At 43.9% G+C, this 14,604-nt stretch overlaps 1 protein-coding gene across 1 annotated transcript; it reads left to right on the forward strand.

The window, feature by feature from the left end:
- The first annotated feature begins 6,672 nt into the window (after window positions 1-6,672).
- Window positions 6,673-12,540, forward strand: TMEM97 (transmembrane protein 97). The gene is made up of 3 exons (XM_075854203.1): window positions 6,673-6,923; window positions 7,901-8,045; window positions 10,297-12,540. Exons 1-3 carry the CDS (start codon window positions 6,804-6,806, stop codon window positions 10,545-10,547), a joined length of 516 nt encoding a protein of 171 aa, XP_075710318.1. The 5' UTR covers window positions 6,673-6,803; the 3' UTR covers window positions 10,548-12,540.
- Window positions 12,541-14,604: the final 2,064 nt, after the last annotated feature.

A 14,604-nucleotide genomic window follows, 5' to 3' on the forward strand; every position in this document is an offset into this window, starting at 1 on the left:
CTTCTCAGGGCCTCTTGTTAACATCAGGAGAAATACTGTTTGCCTGCCAGAGGCTTATTGTGCCTGAGCAGCTACTAAGTTAAACTCATGACAAACGGGGTATTAACCATTAATCGGCTTTTAATCACATTTTTTACAAGTTTTATAAATGATCCTTTGCTTATATTGCATTCCATATATGACCTCAATGTTGTAGTAGCTTAGTTCTTCAGTGTACAGCTTATTTCTCATTTTAGTGATTTGGTATTGAACTTGTTCCTAACATTATCATATTATATGGCAGTACAGAAGATAGCTGAATCAAACTCCATGTGTAAATGTAGGGATTGTGTGCTTAGTGTTAGCTGGTGCTAAAGTACATGGCCTAAAGACTACGTGCGCTTTTGGAACCATTTTTATTGCCCCAATGCATCCAAATGTAAAAAAATGAAGCAAATAATCTTGATAAAAAATTTTTTTTTACGTTTTGTGTATGCAGCTCCTATGCAGGCCTACGTCTCTCCATGGTTAAAATAAATCTGTGTAGTCTGTTCCTGCAGCCATGTATTACTCCCATCTGTCACTTGGTTTTGGGGTCCTCCTCTTATACTGCTACAGATAGTATAAGAGGAGGACCCCCATACACAATCCGTGTATATCACAGAGGTAAGCGCAGACAAGTCCTAATTAAGCATTGCACAGAACCCAATAAATTGAATGGGCTATCTATTTAATGCATGGACGCACCGAGTGTAGGGCTTCGTTCACATCTGCGTTGGGACTCCGTTCAAGTGTTCCGTCTGACCTTTTCGTCAGAGGAACCCATGAATGGAATCCAAATTAAAACAAACGGAAACCACAGGTTTCCGTTTTTCATCACCATTGACTTCAATGGTGACGGATCCGGTGCAAATGTTTTCCGTTTGTCACCGCTGTGTAAGGGATCCGTTGTTTTGACGGAATCAATACCGTAGTCGACTGCGCTATACATTTAGTCAAAACAACGGAACCCTTACACAACGGTGACAAACTGAAACCATTGGCACCTGATCCGTCACCATTGAAATCAATGGTGATGCAAACGGAAACCTATGGTTTCCGTTTGTTTCAGATTGGATTCCGTTCATGTATTCCTCTGACGGAAAGGTCAGACGGAACCCATGAACTGAGTCCCGGCGCAGATGTGAACGAAGCCTTAGATATTTGGAAAAGGCACTGCAACTGTCTCCTCATGTATAATGTAAACTAAAAAACTGTTAAAAGCAATTTCTAAATTTGTTTTGGTCATTTTAATATATAATATGAATAGTTTGGGGAAATTGAGATGGGCTATAGGTAGAATTTGGGTTGTCAGTGGCGCACTGTATTGTGTGTTTTTTTTTTAACTTTGTGGAGGTTTTTTTTTTTGTTTTTTTTTAAATAATGTTTCCCCATGGAGGTCATAGAAGATCTTATTTCTTATATTTTACATAGTAGTCCCAATTACAGGGGAAAACAGCCCTCTTTCTGTGTCTTAACTGGTTAATTAGAATAAAAAATGTGAAATAAACATTAAAGGCTATTTAAAACTTTGAAGCCTTTTTTTTTTTTTTGGCTTAGGCCCCATGCACAGGACTATAATTATGGAGCATGCCCGTTTTTTTGTTTTTACTTTGTATGGGAGCACGGCCCAAAATGCGGGCGGCCGTCAGTAGTCTTTACTTTTTCTGAATACACAGAAGCTGTATCATGCTTTCAAACCTGAATCTATCAGGTCAGCGGGACTGACAAGTTTCGGTGACAGCGGGTCAACACCAGGGGCGTAGCTAAAGGCTCATGGGCCCCAATGCAAAGGTTCTTATTTCCCCCCCCCCCCCCGCAAACCTCTCATGGCCGACGGTCCGCAGCTTTCAGCTGCATCGCTGGGTCTCCTAAGTGACCCAACAATGCAGCACTAGCAGCCAGGGGCGTCACTAAGGACTTAAAATGTCAGGGGAAATTGCCCCAATACATATGCCCCCCCCCCCCAAAAAAAAATGTGTGTGTGTGTATGTGTGCGTATAGGAGACAGCATATCTATAGCACTACGACCCTATAAACTATGGGTAGGATTAGATACAGTGGCTCAGCAGACAGTATCACACATGATAGGATTAGATACACAGCTCAGCAGACAGTATCACACATGATAGGATTAGATACAGTGGCTCAGCAGACAGTATCACACATGATGGGATTAGATACAGTGGCTCAGCAGACAGTATCACACATGATAGGATTAGATTCAGTGGCTCAGCAGACAGTATCACACATGATGGGATTAGATACAGTAGCTCAGCAGACAGTATCACACATGATAGGATTAGATACAGTACAATCGTACGAGTGCTGCGGCCCCTTCAAAACTGCTGATTGGCCGGCTCCCGGGAGTTGGACCCCACCAATCAGCTTCAGCAGACAGCGATAGTAATCTTACCCTCCTCTTTAGCCGCAGCAGACGTCCTGACTCTATCCGGGATCACGATGTTGTTCACTGTGCATAGCGTTGTGACGTCAGGACCTCTGCTGCGCTCCGGAACCAGGAAGGTAAGTACTGTTAGTTACTATAGTAACAGGGGCCCGCGGCCCGAGTTACTATAGTAACTTTTTATTGATGTGGTGCGGGGGGCCACGGGCCCCCGGCCCCCATGGCTTCGGAGCCCGGTCACAAATGTGACCGCTGCGACCCCTATAGCTACGCCACTGGTCAACACGCAGGACCCGCTGTCACTGAAACCTCCAGTCCCACTGACCTGATGGATTCAGCGCAAGATACAGCTTCTGTGTATTCAGAAAAAGTAAAGATAATATTTAATTTTAGTAAAAAAATTAAATGAAAGACTTTAAAGGTTTACATAGCCTTTAAAAGATTCCCCCATGGTGGCATATCGCTCTGATATACCATCACTTTCTGATTGGTGGAGGTCCAAAATATCAGTCTGTGTCCACTATAACCACAGATCTTACATCAAATAAATGTTACTTTTACCTCTGTTTGTAAGTCAGAATTATTTCATGAGTTCACTTCACGAAGTTTACCAGCTGCCCTGAATACTCTGCAGTCTCATATTAGCAGCAAGAGAGACTGGTATCACGAAGCCAAAGTCCACGTCCCGACCATGAACTGTATCCAGAGTTTTGACACTATCTCCTGGCTTGGTGGAATCGATAATTGCCAGACCTTGAAATAATCACAAGCTGACAGTTTCTGCGTGACTCATATATATATATATATATATATATATATATATATAAAAATATTTGCCACACACCGAACTTAGAAATACTGATATATTACGGGAACTGTGGCTTCATCTTCCAATGATTTCATACACAGTGGTATTTTCTTACAGATTCCATATGGATCTTAAGAATAGTGTCGTGCAGCGTGGCATGTCGTACTATAGACATATTCTCCCCTAGAAGCAGTACTTCAAGGGAAGAATACAGAGGCACTGCATAAGGGTCCATAATACTGGGGCCAAAACCACACTGGCATACGGTGGCCAATGGCCGCACGATTGTGCAGGTAACACAATCTGCTGCATGTCAATTCTGTAGCGGTTTTTCAGCCTTTGCAATGCAGTGGGTGAAATCTATAGTAAAACCCATGACATTATACATGTGACACGTACGCATTTGCAGCGATATCCGTGAATAGTAAAACATCTATGTTAACCAATGAGGCTCACACGAAGTTGCATATGTACCTGCTGTTTCATGCTCCATCATTGTTGAATTTTTTGCTGCCCCGTGAAGGCTGTGAAGTCGGCAGATGTACTGACCAAGGCCATGTTCACGCCTGCACTGTGCGGCTGACACAAACTGCGCCTGACATTGGGGTTTTAGCCTGGTGTCTGCCCTTTTGACGGGAACATAGCGGTGCATGCAGAATAGTTGCCAACAGTCCCAGATGTGCTGGGGCTGACCCTATTATTTATGGTCAGTTCTTGCAAAGCTTTTCCCAGGCACTGTACTGCAAACGCAGGGGCGGATTTACAGCAGTCATCGCCCCCCTAAACTACCTATTTTTTATCATCCATTATTTTATTAATCTTCGTCTCCAGGTGCACAAAACTTCCTGACGCTAGCTAGAATCAGGACATTGTGTGCGGCGGCGGCAGCCGGAGCTGACGTAGCAGAGCCAGGAGCGGTGATCAGAGGTGTCTGATGTATGAAGTGATGTTTGGGGTCTGGTTTAATTTTGGGGTCTGGTTGGAATTAAAGGGGTTATCCAGGCTTTATAAAAATTGTAACTGTTCACACAGGGCAGATAGGCTGCGTAAAAGCACACAGTATATCAGCCCTGTGCGACGTGGGGATTCCAGCCCAAAAAATGCGCCAAATTGTGTGCAGTGTTTTGTCCGGAATGTCCGCTGCGGAAAACTGCACAGGAAAAAAAATATTTACCATGGCGACGCATCCCCCTGACGCTCTCTATCCCTGGGATGACGTTTCATCACATATGACCGCTGCAGCCTGTGATTAACGTCTGGGTAAGTATAAGATTATTATTTTTTCTGCGTTGCGTTTTTTTGCAGCGAAATCGAGGCGATTCTGCTGCAAAAAAAAACTGCAAGATCTGCTATTTGTTGCAACTTTTACCTTCCATAGAATTCAATGGGGGAAAACCCGCAACAAATAAGCAGTGTGTACGCACGTACAATTGACATGCTGTGGATTAATAAAAACAATTTCTGAGCGGTTTTTTCCCGCTCAGTATTCATGCAGCGTGTGGATGAGATTCTTTCAAATCTTATCCACTTTGCTGCTACTCTATTTTGCTAAATCTGGTGAAGAAAATCTGCAGTATTTATGCTATGTGTGAACTGATCCTAATAGCAAATCCCTTCTGAAGTCACTCCCTCTACTGTTTCGCTTTAAGGTCTATATAGTGAGAACAGTATACGGGATATATTCAGGGGGCAGATGTAGATATTCTCACAAACCCCACCCCACACTCCCTTTAAAAGCCAAAGTATCCCAAGGACAAAAATGCCAAATGTTTTTCAACTATGCATGCAATGCTAATCAGCTGGAATCTGCGACAGAGGCTCCAACGCAAATGTGAACAGAGCCTAATGCATACTTGCCAACAGTCCCGAATTTACAGAGACAGTCCTGGCAAATTACTGTCCCGGGACTTTTCCCGGCAACTGCTACATTCGATTGTATCTGCGTCCTCAGAACACATATACAATTGAATACTATGGCAGAGCAGGAAACTATCCGCTTCCTGCTCTGCCATTCACTCCTCCTGGAACTACGGAATCCTCAGCCAAAGCGTTGCCGATGCCCTGGCCGGGGATTCCGCTCATAGATGGAGCCCCTGACTTCACTGTCCATATAAGGGCAGTGACGTCAGGGTAGGTCACCTCCTGCAGCGGAATCCCTGGCTAGAGCATTGCCGATGCTCTATCTCAGATTCCGCTCATAGTCGGAGCCCCTGACGTCAATGTCCATATATGGACAGTGATGTCAGGGGCTCCCCCAGAGAAGGAGTCCCAGAGCAGTGACTATACTAGCTCTGCTCCGAGACTTCTGTTCTGGGGAAGCCCCTGACATCACTGTCCTGATGTCAGGAGCAGAGCTGGAGTCCCAGGCAGAGTGACTCCTGCTCTGGGGTTGCCCCAGACATCACATTCTGGTCCAGGTGGATCCCCTGACGTCACTCTCTATGGACAGTGACGTCAGGGGCTCCTCCAGCAGAGGAATCCCCGACCAAAGCTTGATATCTACAGGGGGGCTGTGTGGCATCAAGTACAGGGGAACTGTGTGGCATCATCTACAGGGAGGCTGTGACACTATACAGAGGGTACTGTTCTATTATCTACAGAGGGCACTATCTATAAAACATGTGTGCCACTACCTACAGAGGGCACTGTGGCACTCTACAGGAGGGCCATGTGGCACTATCTACATGGGGCACTAGAATTATCTGCAGGAAGCAGTGCATGCCAATAACTACAATGAGTAGTGTGTGGCTATATCTACATGGGGGCCATGTGGCATTATCTACAGAGAGAAGTGCGTGGCACTATACTGGGGGCAGTGTGGAGCACCATCTATAAGGGGCACTGAGTGTGGCACGATCTATGCTGGTTTTTACACTACCAGTAGTGGTCAGCACATATCGCCTAGCCCTAGTGACAAAGTGAAACATCACCTGCCTGTAAACAACCGTAAAACCAGCGACCTACCGGCCACCATAGTAGTTGTCAGCCAAACTAGTGCAGAAATTTTTGTTCGTTTATTTGTACGCAGAAATTCTGGAAAGCCACACCCCCATAAGACACACCCACCAAAGACGCCACACCCTAAGTGTACCTGTGAAAAAATTTCAAATGTTGGCAACTATGCCTAATGGCACACTTTCCCACCAATGGCAGATAAAGGGGTAATGTGAGTTGGCATTTATTGGCATCTCATATCTCTCCTACTGCAGGAGTCACTGTAACATTGAGGTGAGTATATAGGAGAATAATGACAGACACTGCGTATTGGGGAACGCTAGTAAGTGTCATGGGGTGTGGTCATCGTGTGGGGCGTGGCTTATGTGCGACAGAACATCTCCAGATACAATTGATAGGCCCCTCCCCCTCCGTCTTGCAGCTGCCGCCGTGTACTAATACTCTGTACTCTTCCCTCAAGTCAAACCCATGCACGTTCGGTTTTTCCTCCAGTTGTCATGTGATCTCACGAGCTGTGCTGCGATTTGTTGAATAGAAGAAATAGGCGGGGCCGCTGTCTGGTGTGAGGGGTGACAGGTTTACCTCGTCCTCAGCTCAGCGCTGCTTTCGGACGTCATGGCCGTCGTCACCCGGCTCCTGGAATGGGTGTTCTTCTTCTATTTCTTTTCCCACATTCCTATCACCTTGTTAGTGGACCTGCAGGCCATACTTCCCGCCAGCTGGTACCCGCAGGAGGTCAGTATACCGGGGAGGAGCTCCTCTGCAGATACGTGCCGGCCATGTAGACGGGGTTACCTTTGTACACAATGACTGTCCAGCATTCTATTATAATAGAGAGCTGTGCCGAGGAAAACTCCATGAGAACTGCGGGCCGAAGCTTCGTGCTGGTATAGACTGTGGGAAATAATCAGAGCCTAGTACTGACCAAATAACCGAGTGTCCACAACACAGGGGAGAGGGAAAGTGGGGGAGTTGTCCTTAGCAACCAATCAGAGTCCAGCATTAATTTGCCAGGGCGCTTTTTTTTTTCTTTTAAATCTAAGCAGCAATCTAATTGGTTGCTATGAGCAACTGCTCAATCTTTCAATGTAATGGTTTTGTTAAATCTCCACCCAATAATCAGTAATAATGCAGATTTTGGCACAATGTCATTGATCATATTGTGTGAGAAATCACCTAAACACAGTCCATTGAAGTCTACAGAATGACTCCCATTCACACATTGCAGCAAGAAAAGGTGGAGGCGCCATTACTTCTCCAATGGGAAAGAAAATGCAATGAAAATAGTTTCACGTAGGGACCTCCGCTATGTGACCTATTAGTGGCCCGTAATGTCACATGATACATTGTCATGTGACGTCACCACTGGTACATTGTTGCAGGTCACATTACACCGTGACAGGGTTAGACCTGGTAGAGGTGATCGGGGATGTCCCCATGTTCTGTATTTACTATGCAGGTTCTTTGGATTTCCTTGTGGCTCGTCACCCCCGTAATTGTGCGCCCCCTTTCTGCCCTGCGGGCTCATAAGACCTCACACCTGTGGAGAGAACTTCACACTTGGCTGAAGCCCCCTGATTGTCTGGAAAGACGCCCAATAGACCCGTAAAATACCTAAAAGCACCAATGAACTCCTTCCAGTATTTTTGGTTAGATTTTAATTCTTTTTACCGTCCGTATTAACACTTGCTGTCCCTTTTTCTGTTCTTCAGCTGCTTGATTTGATGAAATGGTACTGTGTCACCTTCAAAGACCATCTGATGATGGACCCCCCTCCCTGGTTTAAGAGCTTTGTATATTGTGAAGCCATTGTGCAGCTCCCATTCTTCCCCGTGGCGGCATACGCTTTTTTTAAAGGTGGGTATTATTTTGATCACTGTCTCATGTATGTGTCGTGTTTTTTTTTTTTGGTTTTTCTATGTAATAAAGTATCTTTATTTCTTCAAGGAGTTTTCCAAGTTTTAGAATTGGGTTTATAATGACCTAAAATACAAAAATGATAATATACCATCAATTCCCATCCAGTCCCCACCTCTCCTTTTTGGCATTCCAACGTTCTAATGGGTCGTCCATAGTGCCAACGTGTCCTGTGAGCCCAACCCATCATGATGCGGGATTGCCATCAAGAAGTAGTGGGGACTTGGTGAGAATTGGAATGGAAATTCAAATTTTTGTATTTCAGGTCATTAGAAACCTATTTATAAGATCTTGAAACCCCCATTAAAGGGAACCTGACCTCTCAAAACTGCTAACAATGCTATATAGAGAACCACGAGCAGTGTAACCATAACCTGGGGTGATGGTCATGCACGTAGCATGACTAAGAAATCCAGGTTTTTATTGATCGCCAGTGCCGCGGCCTATTCATGTGCAGTGCTCCAGGCTCTCTTCACTAAACATTCCCTAGCCCCTCCCCTGTGAGTGACAACTGTGGCGTCCAATCAGCAGACCGCTAGAGCTGTCACTCAAAGCAGAGGGGAGAGCCAGGAGTCCATACAAAAGAGAGGAGACGTACCCATTCTTTCTTACTACTTTTCTTTGGATCCACTCCTATGCTTGGCTCAAACAACTGCATATGTGATTCTAGTTTGATAGTAAAGCATTGCTGACCCCCCCCCATTGCCAGTCTCCATCAATCCATCACCCTCTGACACTGCTACGTTACACATGGCCAAATACTCCAGCGGTGGTGACTTTGTCCATAAGGATGTGATATCTATGGCTATAATTGGAGGACGAGGTCATGTGACGTCACATGAACACTTTCTCACAGAAGATTGTGGCAGAGGAAAATTTTGGAAAGCAAGTATATTGTAGTTTATGGTTTTGGTTTATTAAGCTTTCATTGATGTAAAACTGGAAAAATCATCCGATACACAGATAAGTGGGAATACCCGTTAGATGTAAATGCCAGTACAACTATGACAACATAGGACCTAAGGAGCTCTCCTATAGTAGCATGCTGTACGGAAGGTTATACCATATTACGGTATAGATAAGGCCTGGTTCACATTGCGTTTTTACCCTTCTTTCAGAGGTATATGGCGGGGGGGAGTCCTGATGTATACCTCCAATGGAAGGTAGCGACGCATCCCCTGTATAGACATATGGTGGGATACTTGAAGCGCTGTGCCTGAGGAATATATGCACAGTGATGACCGGGGCCTCCCCAGGGCTGGAATTCCCGGGACGAGCACTTCCTGGGGAAGCTACTGGAGGTATACTTTTAACATATACCTCCGACGGATGTGTATACCGTGCGGGTTACTTTTTTGTGGCATCCCTAGGCAAGGAATAGCATAGTCTACTGCGTTATTCCATCCTCCAAAAAAAGATGTATACCAACGTTTAACAGTCCGACGGAGGCCAAAAGGACACTCTTTTGGCTTCCGTTGAGCTAATGGAGCCCCATGGACACGTTTAGTGTGTATGTCTGGCATTTTCCTGACGTACACCCTAAACATAGGGTAAAATCAAAATGTGAACCAGGCCTTCGTAGTTAGCAGAGTTTATAAAGCACTTAAAGGGGTTGGGGCTTTTTTTATTTTTCCTCGATCCAGCACCACTCCTGTATCTCTGGCATTGCATCTCAACTCCATTAAAGTGAATGGGGCTTCGCTGCAATACCTGACAAATCTCACAGGTAAGAGTTGTACTGGTTCATGAAGTACAGTAAAAAATTGTGTAGTACCGTGTTAGCCAGAGACAATATGAAATGTTAAATACTTTTGTGTCAAAAAAGACAAAAGTATAATAGGTATGATACCTTTATTGGCTAACCATAAAAGTTCTATATGCGGCTTTCAGAGCACAGAGGCCCCTTCTTCAGGCAGTTTACAAATGAATGACTTAGAAAAAAGAAGAAATGCAGACCCTTTTTTTCTACTCCTGGACCACTACTTTAATATCTTACAATGCTTAGAAATTGCCTCGCTTTCCTTTGGACCGCTCCGAGAATAATTCTGATTTTACCATGGCTTCGTTCTTCTCTGCTGATTGAACTGCTCTGAATGCGGGCCCATAGTAATATTGTTTGGCCTGATAAAGCTTGAAATGCTCTTATTATCAGCGAGGACTAATTCTCTATTCCTGCTCCTTCCATTTTCAGGAGGATGTCGCTGGATCAGAATTCCTGCCATTGTTTATTCATCTCATGTGGCCACTACAGTGCTGGCCATTCTTGCCCATCTTCTTTATGGTGACTTCCCAAAAACCAGCCAAGTGGATTCTCCAAACCAGCAGGAGCGTCTAACGCTAGTATCCGTATACGCCCCGTACCTGGTGATTCCTGTACTGATCCTGCTCACCATGTTGTTTAGTCCTCAATATTATAAAGAAGAAAAGCGGAAGAGGAAGTAAACACAGTGAATATATAAGATAAGAGGTCTTAATACATCCTACTTTTAGAGAATTCTGGACAGTAATGATGTAGAAGAAATCCCACTTCATGTTTAATTTGTTTTTAATTTTTTTTAACTTTTAAAGGTTGTGTACATCTTGGTTTTCAATTTTTTGACCTTCCCCTGTGTACAATGAGTGAAAAGTTACCGATGGTCCAGCTAGGGTTTTAGAATGGTTACAATAATCCTTTAGAACAAGGTATGGAAATCTTTGGTAAAGGTCTACCTGCTTTGTTCTGACAGGATCCGATCCTATCATATCCACCATCTAATACGCCGCGCTTGTACTGGAAGTGGTCTATGGCCAGATGTCCGTGAATGATCGGAGAGATGTGTCGTTTAATTAGAGAATGTAATAATGGCAATATTGTCTTAAATTCCACTTCTTGATGTTTTATTATAGCAGGATAACAGGTGAAGGATAAAGATAAGTTACCTGTGATGAGTAATGATTGTTCTATTACACGTCCGTACTCTTCTCTTTGGCTATGTTCAGAGTTTTTTTGCAGGCAGAAAATTCTGCCTGGAAAAATCGGCTCCGTTTTCTTTAAGTGGTTTTGCACCACAGTCGTTGTCTTTGCCGTGATTGTTACCTATTTCTTCAACAGACAAAAAAAACGCATCGGCCGTTCACGGCGTATTTTCCGCGTCTCATTGATTTCGATGGGGTTTTTGAGGCGGAAAACACCTCAAGATAGGGCATGTCGCTTCTTTTTCCCGCAAGCATTTTTTTCCTGCTCGTGGGAAAAGAACACCTCCATCTCCCATTGAAAAGAACGGGAGGCGACTTTGGACTTTTGGCGCGGCAAAAAACGTGTAAAAAAAAACTTAGTGTGAACAGGGCCTAAGGCTTTGTTTTACACAATTCTAATTTTGGTAAGGCTTCCTTCACATCTGCGTCAGGGCTCCGTCGGTGCTTCCCGTCAGAATGGAACTCTCAGTCCGGGTTCTGTTCTGACGGGAAGCTGCGACAGAATGGAACCCTGACTTAGATGTGAACTAAGGCTGAGTTCACACTACCGCCATCTTCTGTTTAGCTCTCTTCCGTCAGAGGAAGAGCTGACCGACAGTATCACTTCCATTTGAATTACCATTGATTTCAATGGCAATGCTTTTGTTTCAGTTACATTCCATTTGCCTGCGTTCTCTAGGTTTCCGTTTTTTCACGGAAGCTAAAGTGCAGTCTGCAGCACTTTTGCTTCTGTGAAATAAAAACCTGAAACCTAGCGAACATTGTTTTCTTTAGGGTCCTATCCGCTGTTGTTTTGTTGCCAAACAGAAACTGTCCTGTGCAATGATGCCTTAGGCTTTCATTTATCTAACTAGGAAAGGTAATTTGCTCTGTCCGTTGCCACTATTGCTAGACGACCTGTTTATGGGAGGTCTGTAGAACATCAGAAAGTGAGACGTAGGAGAGAGCTTTAGGAAAAGACATTACCTTTTAGTTGTTTTACTCTAAGGGTATGTTCACACGGCCAAATTTCAGACGTATACGAGGCGTATTATGCCTCGTTTTACGTCTGAAAATACGTCGGCAAACATCTGCCCATTCATTTGAATGGGTTTGCCGACGTACTGTGCAGACGACCTGTTATTTGACAGCTGTCAAACGACGACGCGTAAAAATACAGCCTCGTCAAAAGAAGTGCAGGACACTTCTTTGGACGTTTTTGGAGCTGTTTTCTCATAGACTCCAATGAAAACAGCTCCAAAAACGGACGTGAAAAACGCCGCGAAAAATGCGAGTTGGTAAAAAAACGTCTGAAAAGCAGGGTCTGTTTTCCCTTGAAAACAGCTCTGGATTTTCAGACGTTTTTGTTGACTACGTGTGAACATACCCTAAATTGTACTCACTGCAAATTAGCTAAACTTCTTTTTTTATTTACAAATATTGGGGGAAAAAAGGACTTCAGCTTTCATAAAATTTACTAAATAAATTTATTTTTCAAATACTTGAACATGTTGTTCTTGAATGTTACCACTTTTTGTATTTATTCAGCAGTCTTCATATGTGCCCAAATTGGTCCTAGGAAAAGTCTTAGGCCCCATGCACACGACCGTGTTCGGTCCGTGATATACGGTCCACATGTCCCGGACCGAACACAGTGCAGGGAGCCGGGCTCCTAGTATCATACTTATCTATGCCGCTAGGTGTCACTGCCTGTCCACGGAACTACTGGACAGTACGAGACAGTTGTCCCGCAGCGCGGCAGTGACACCTAGCGTCATAGATAACGATGATTCTAGGAGCCCGGCTCCCTGCACGGTCCGGGACATGCGGACAGTATATCACGGACCGAACACGGTCGTGTGCATGGGGCCTAAGAGACAGACCTGTTAGTGGGGGGTTCCCTTACTGCAGCCCCTTTATTCTAGTGGTCACTCGAGGTATCCACGTTTAGACTTCTAGCACAAATTTTGAGCTTCTAATATCAGTTTCACATTTTTTTTTAAAGCTGGACCTGATGACCCTCTCAGTTCCTGCAGATTGATGAGTAAAGCTAGCCCAGGCTGGATGTCGAACTAGCCTCAACTGTTACAGGCCGGTTACGTACAATTACATACTCTTTGGCCAAAGAGTAATTCCTAAGATTCATATAAGAGTATATGTTCACATGTGCCATCCTTGTGTTTGTTATTTTGGGAGGGGAAGCGTCTAGATATGCAACTTTCACTTGTTGAGGTCGGAGTGGAAAATACCACAACTAGAGCGTGCTGCATCTTGGAAAAAACGTAATCCCAAAAAGCCATAAATAAATTTTCTTTTTAAGATATGTGAAGACTTATTAATAGTGTCCTGTTAATGAATATAGTGCATGGATCGCCGGTATATTCCCTATAGTGTAAAGAGAATTTCATATTCAACTATTTACTACCAGCAAACATCTGACCAAACTAGGCTGAAAAAAACACCATGAAAACCGGACATAAAGGCCTCTCCAAAACCAGGAATGAGCCTGAAATAGGTCCAGTTCTTACCAATACACTTTTCTCTTAGGGCTTGTCCACAAGTAGCGGAATTGCTTATTTTCTGTCTGGAGTTGCGAACGGAAAATATGCAGCAGGATACAGTAGCAGCAAAGTGGGTGAGATTTAACAAATCCCATCCATACGCTGCCTAAACTTTTGTTGCAGAAATTCACCTGCTGTGCGTATTTTTCAGATTGTGCAGCATGTCAATTCCTGCTGCGGAAAGTGGACAGAATTGCTGTTTTTCAGAGGAGATCTCACCATCCCCAACATTGAGAAAACCGCAGCAAATTCCGCACCGTTTTCTGCAGGAAATGGTGCGGTTTTCCGCAGCAATTCCGTTACGTGTGGACAGGCTCTTGTTTTACCCCTGGCTTTGGAATTTAAATATTATAGCAAAATACTGCTGTGTGAAAGTGGCCAAAACCGTGAGTGAATTTGTTTTCTACCTGCGTTGTATGGAGTGAAATGTCTTTATGGATACAAAAAAGAAACACCTTAAGCTTCCTGCACAAGGGACGGAAACCCTGCAAAATTACAGCTTATTACATTAGCAGCAAAAAAAATCAGCAGAAAACACGTGCGGAAATTGACCTGCACGGGGGATTCTCAATCTGCAGCCTGTCAATTTATCTTGTTTAAATGCTGCGGAAACTGCACAGTATTTCGGTCTCGTATGCAGGAAGCCTAAGCAAATATTTGTTTGATGGAATTATATTCCAGAGCCGTGTGTACAGAGCCAGTACTGCCAAGTACATAGAGCAATGCCTCTCTGTATGTATTTTCTACGAGTCTGGGGTCCAAGTTAATCTTGCAGTCTAACGTCAGGTTTTTTTTTTCTGGTACAGTAATTTTTAGCCAAATGAAAACAAAAAAGAAAATGTTATTTCATCTGTCATTTTATAAAAATCAAAGCAAATAAAATATTTCACATAAGGCATTTAATTATTTTACACAACCAAAATGCACTCACTTTTTTGGAAGCGGATCCAAAGCAAACGTACATTGAAAATAAATGCAAAGTGTGAACATAGCGTTAAAGTAGA

This window comes from Rhinoderma darwinii, chromosome 2 (genome assembly GCF_050947455.1).
Source record: "Rhinoderma darwinii isolate aRhiDar2 chromosome 2, aRhiDar2.hap1, whole genome shotgun sequence".
In the NCBI taxonomy this organism is placed as follows: Eukaryota; Metazoa; Chordata; class Amphibia; order Anura; family Rhinodermatidae; genus Rhinoderma; species Rhinoderma darwinii.

What these genes read in the sequence shown, in the direction of transcription:
- TMEM97 (XM_075854203.1), top strand. Translation starts at nt 6,804, where the DNA reads ATGGCCGTCGTCACCCGGCTCCTGGAATGGGTGTTCTTCTTCTATTTC. An exon ending in CCAGCTGGTACCCGCAGGAG is followed by an intron (nt 6,924 to 7,900) that starts GTCAGTATACCG and finishes TCTGTTCTTCAG; the next exon opens with CTGCTTGATTTGATGAAATG. An exon ending in GGCATACGCTTTTTTTAAAG is followed by an intron (nt 8,046 to 10,296) that starts GTGGGTATTATT and finishes TTCCATTTTCAG; the next exon opens with GAGGATGTCGCTGGATCAGA.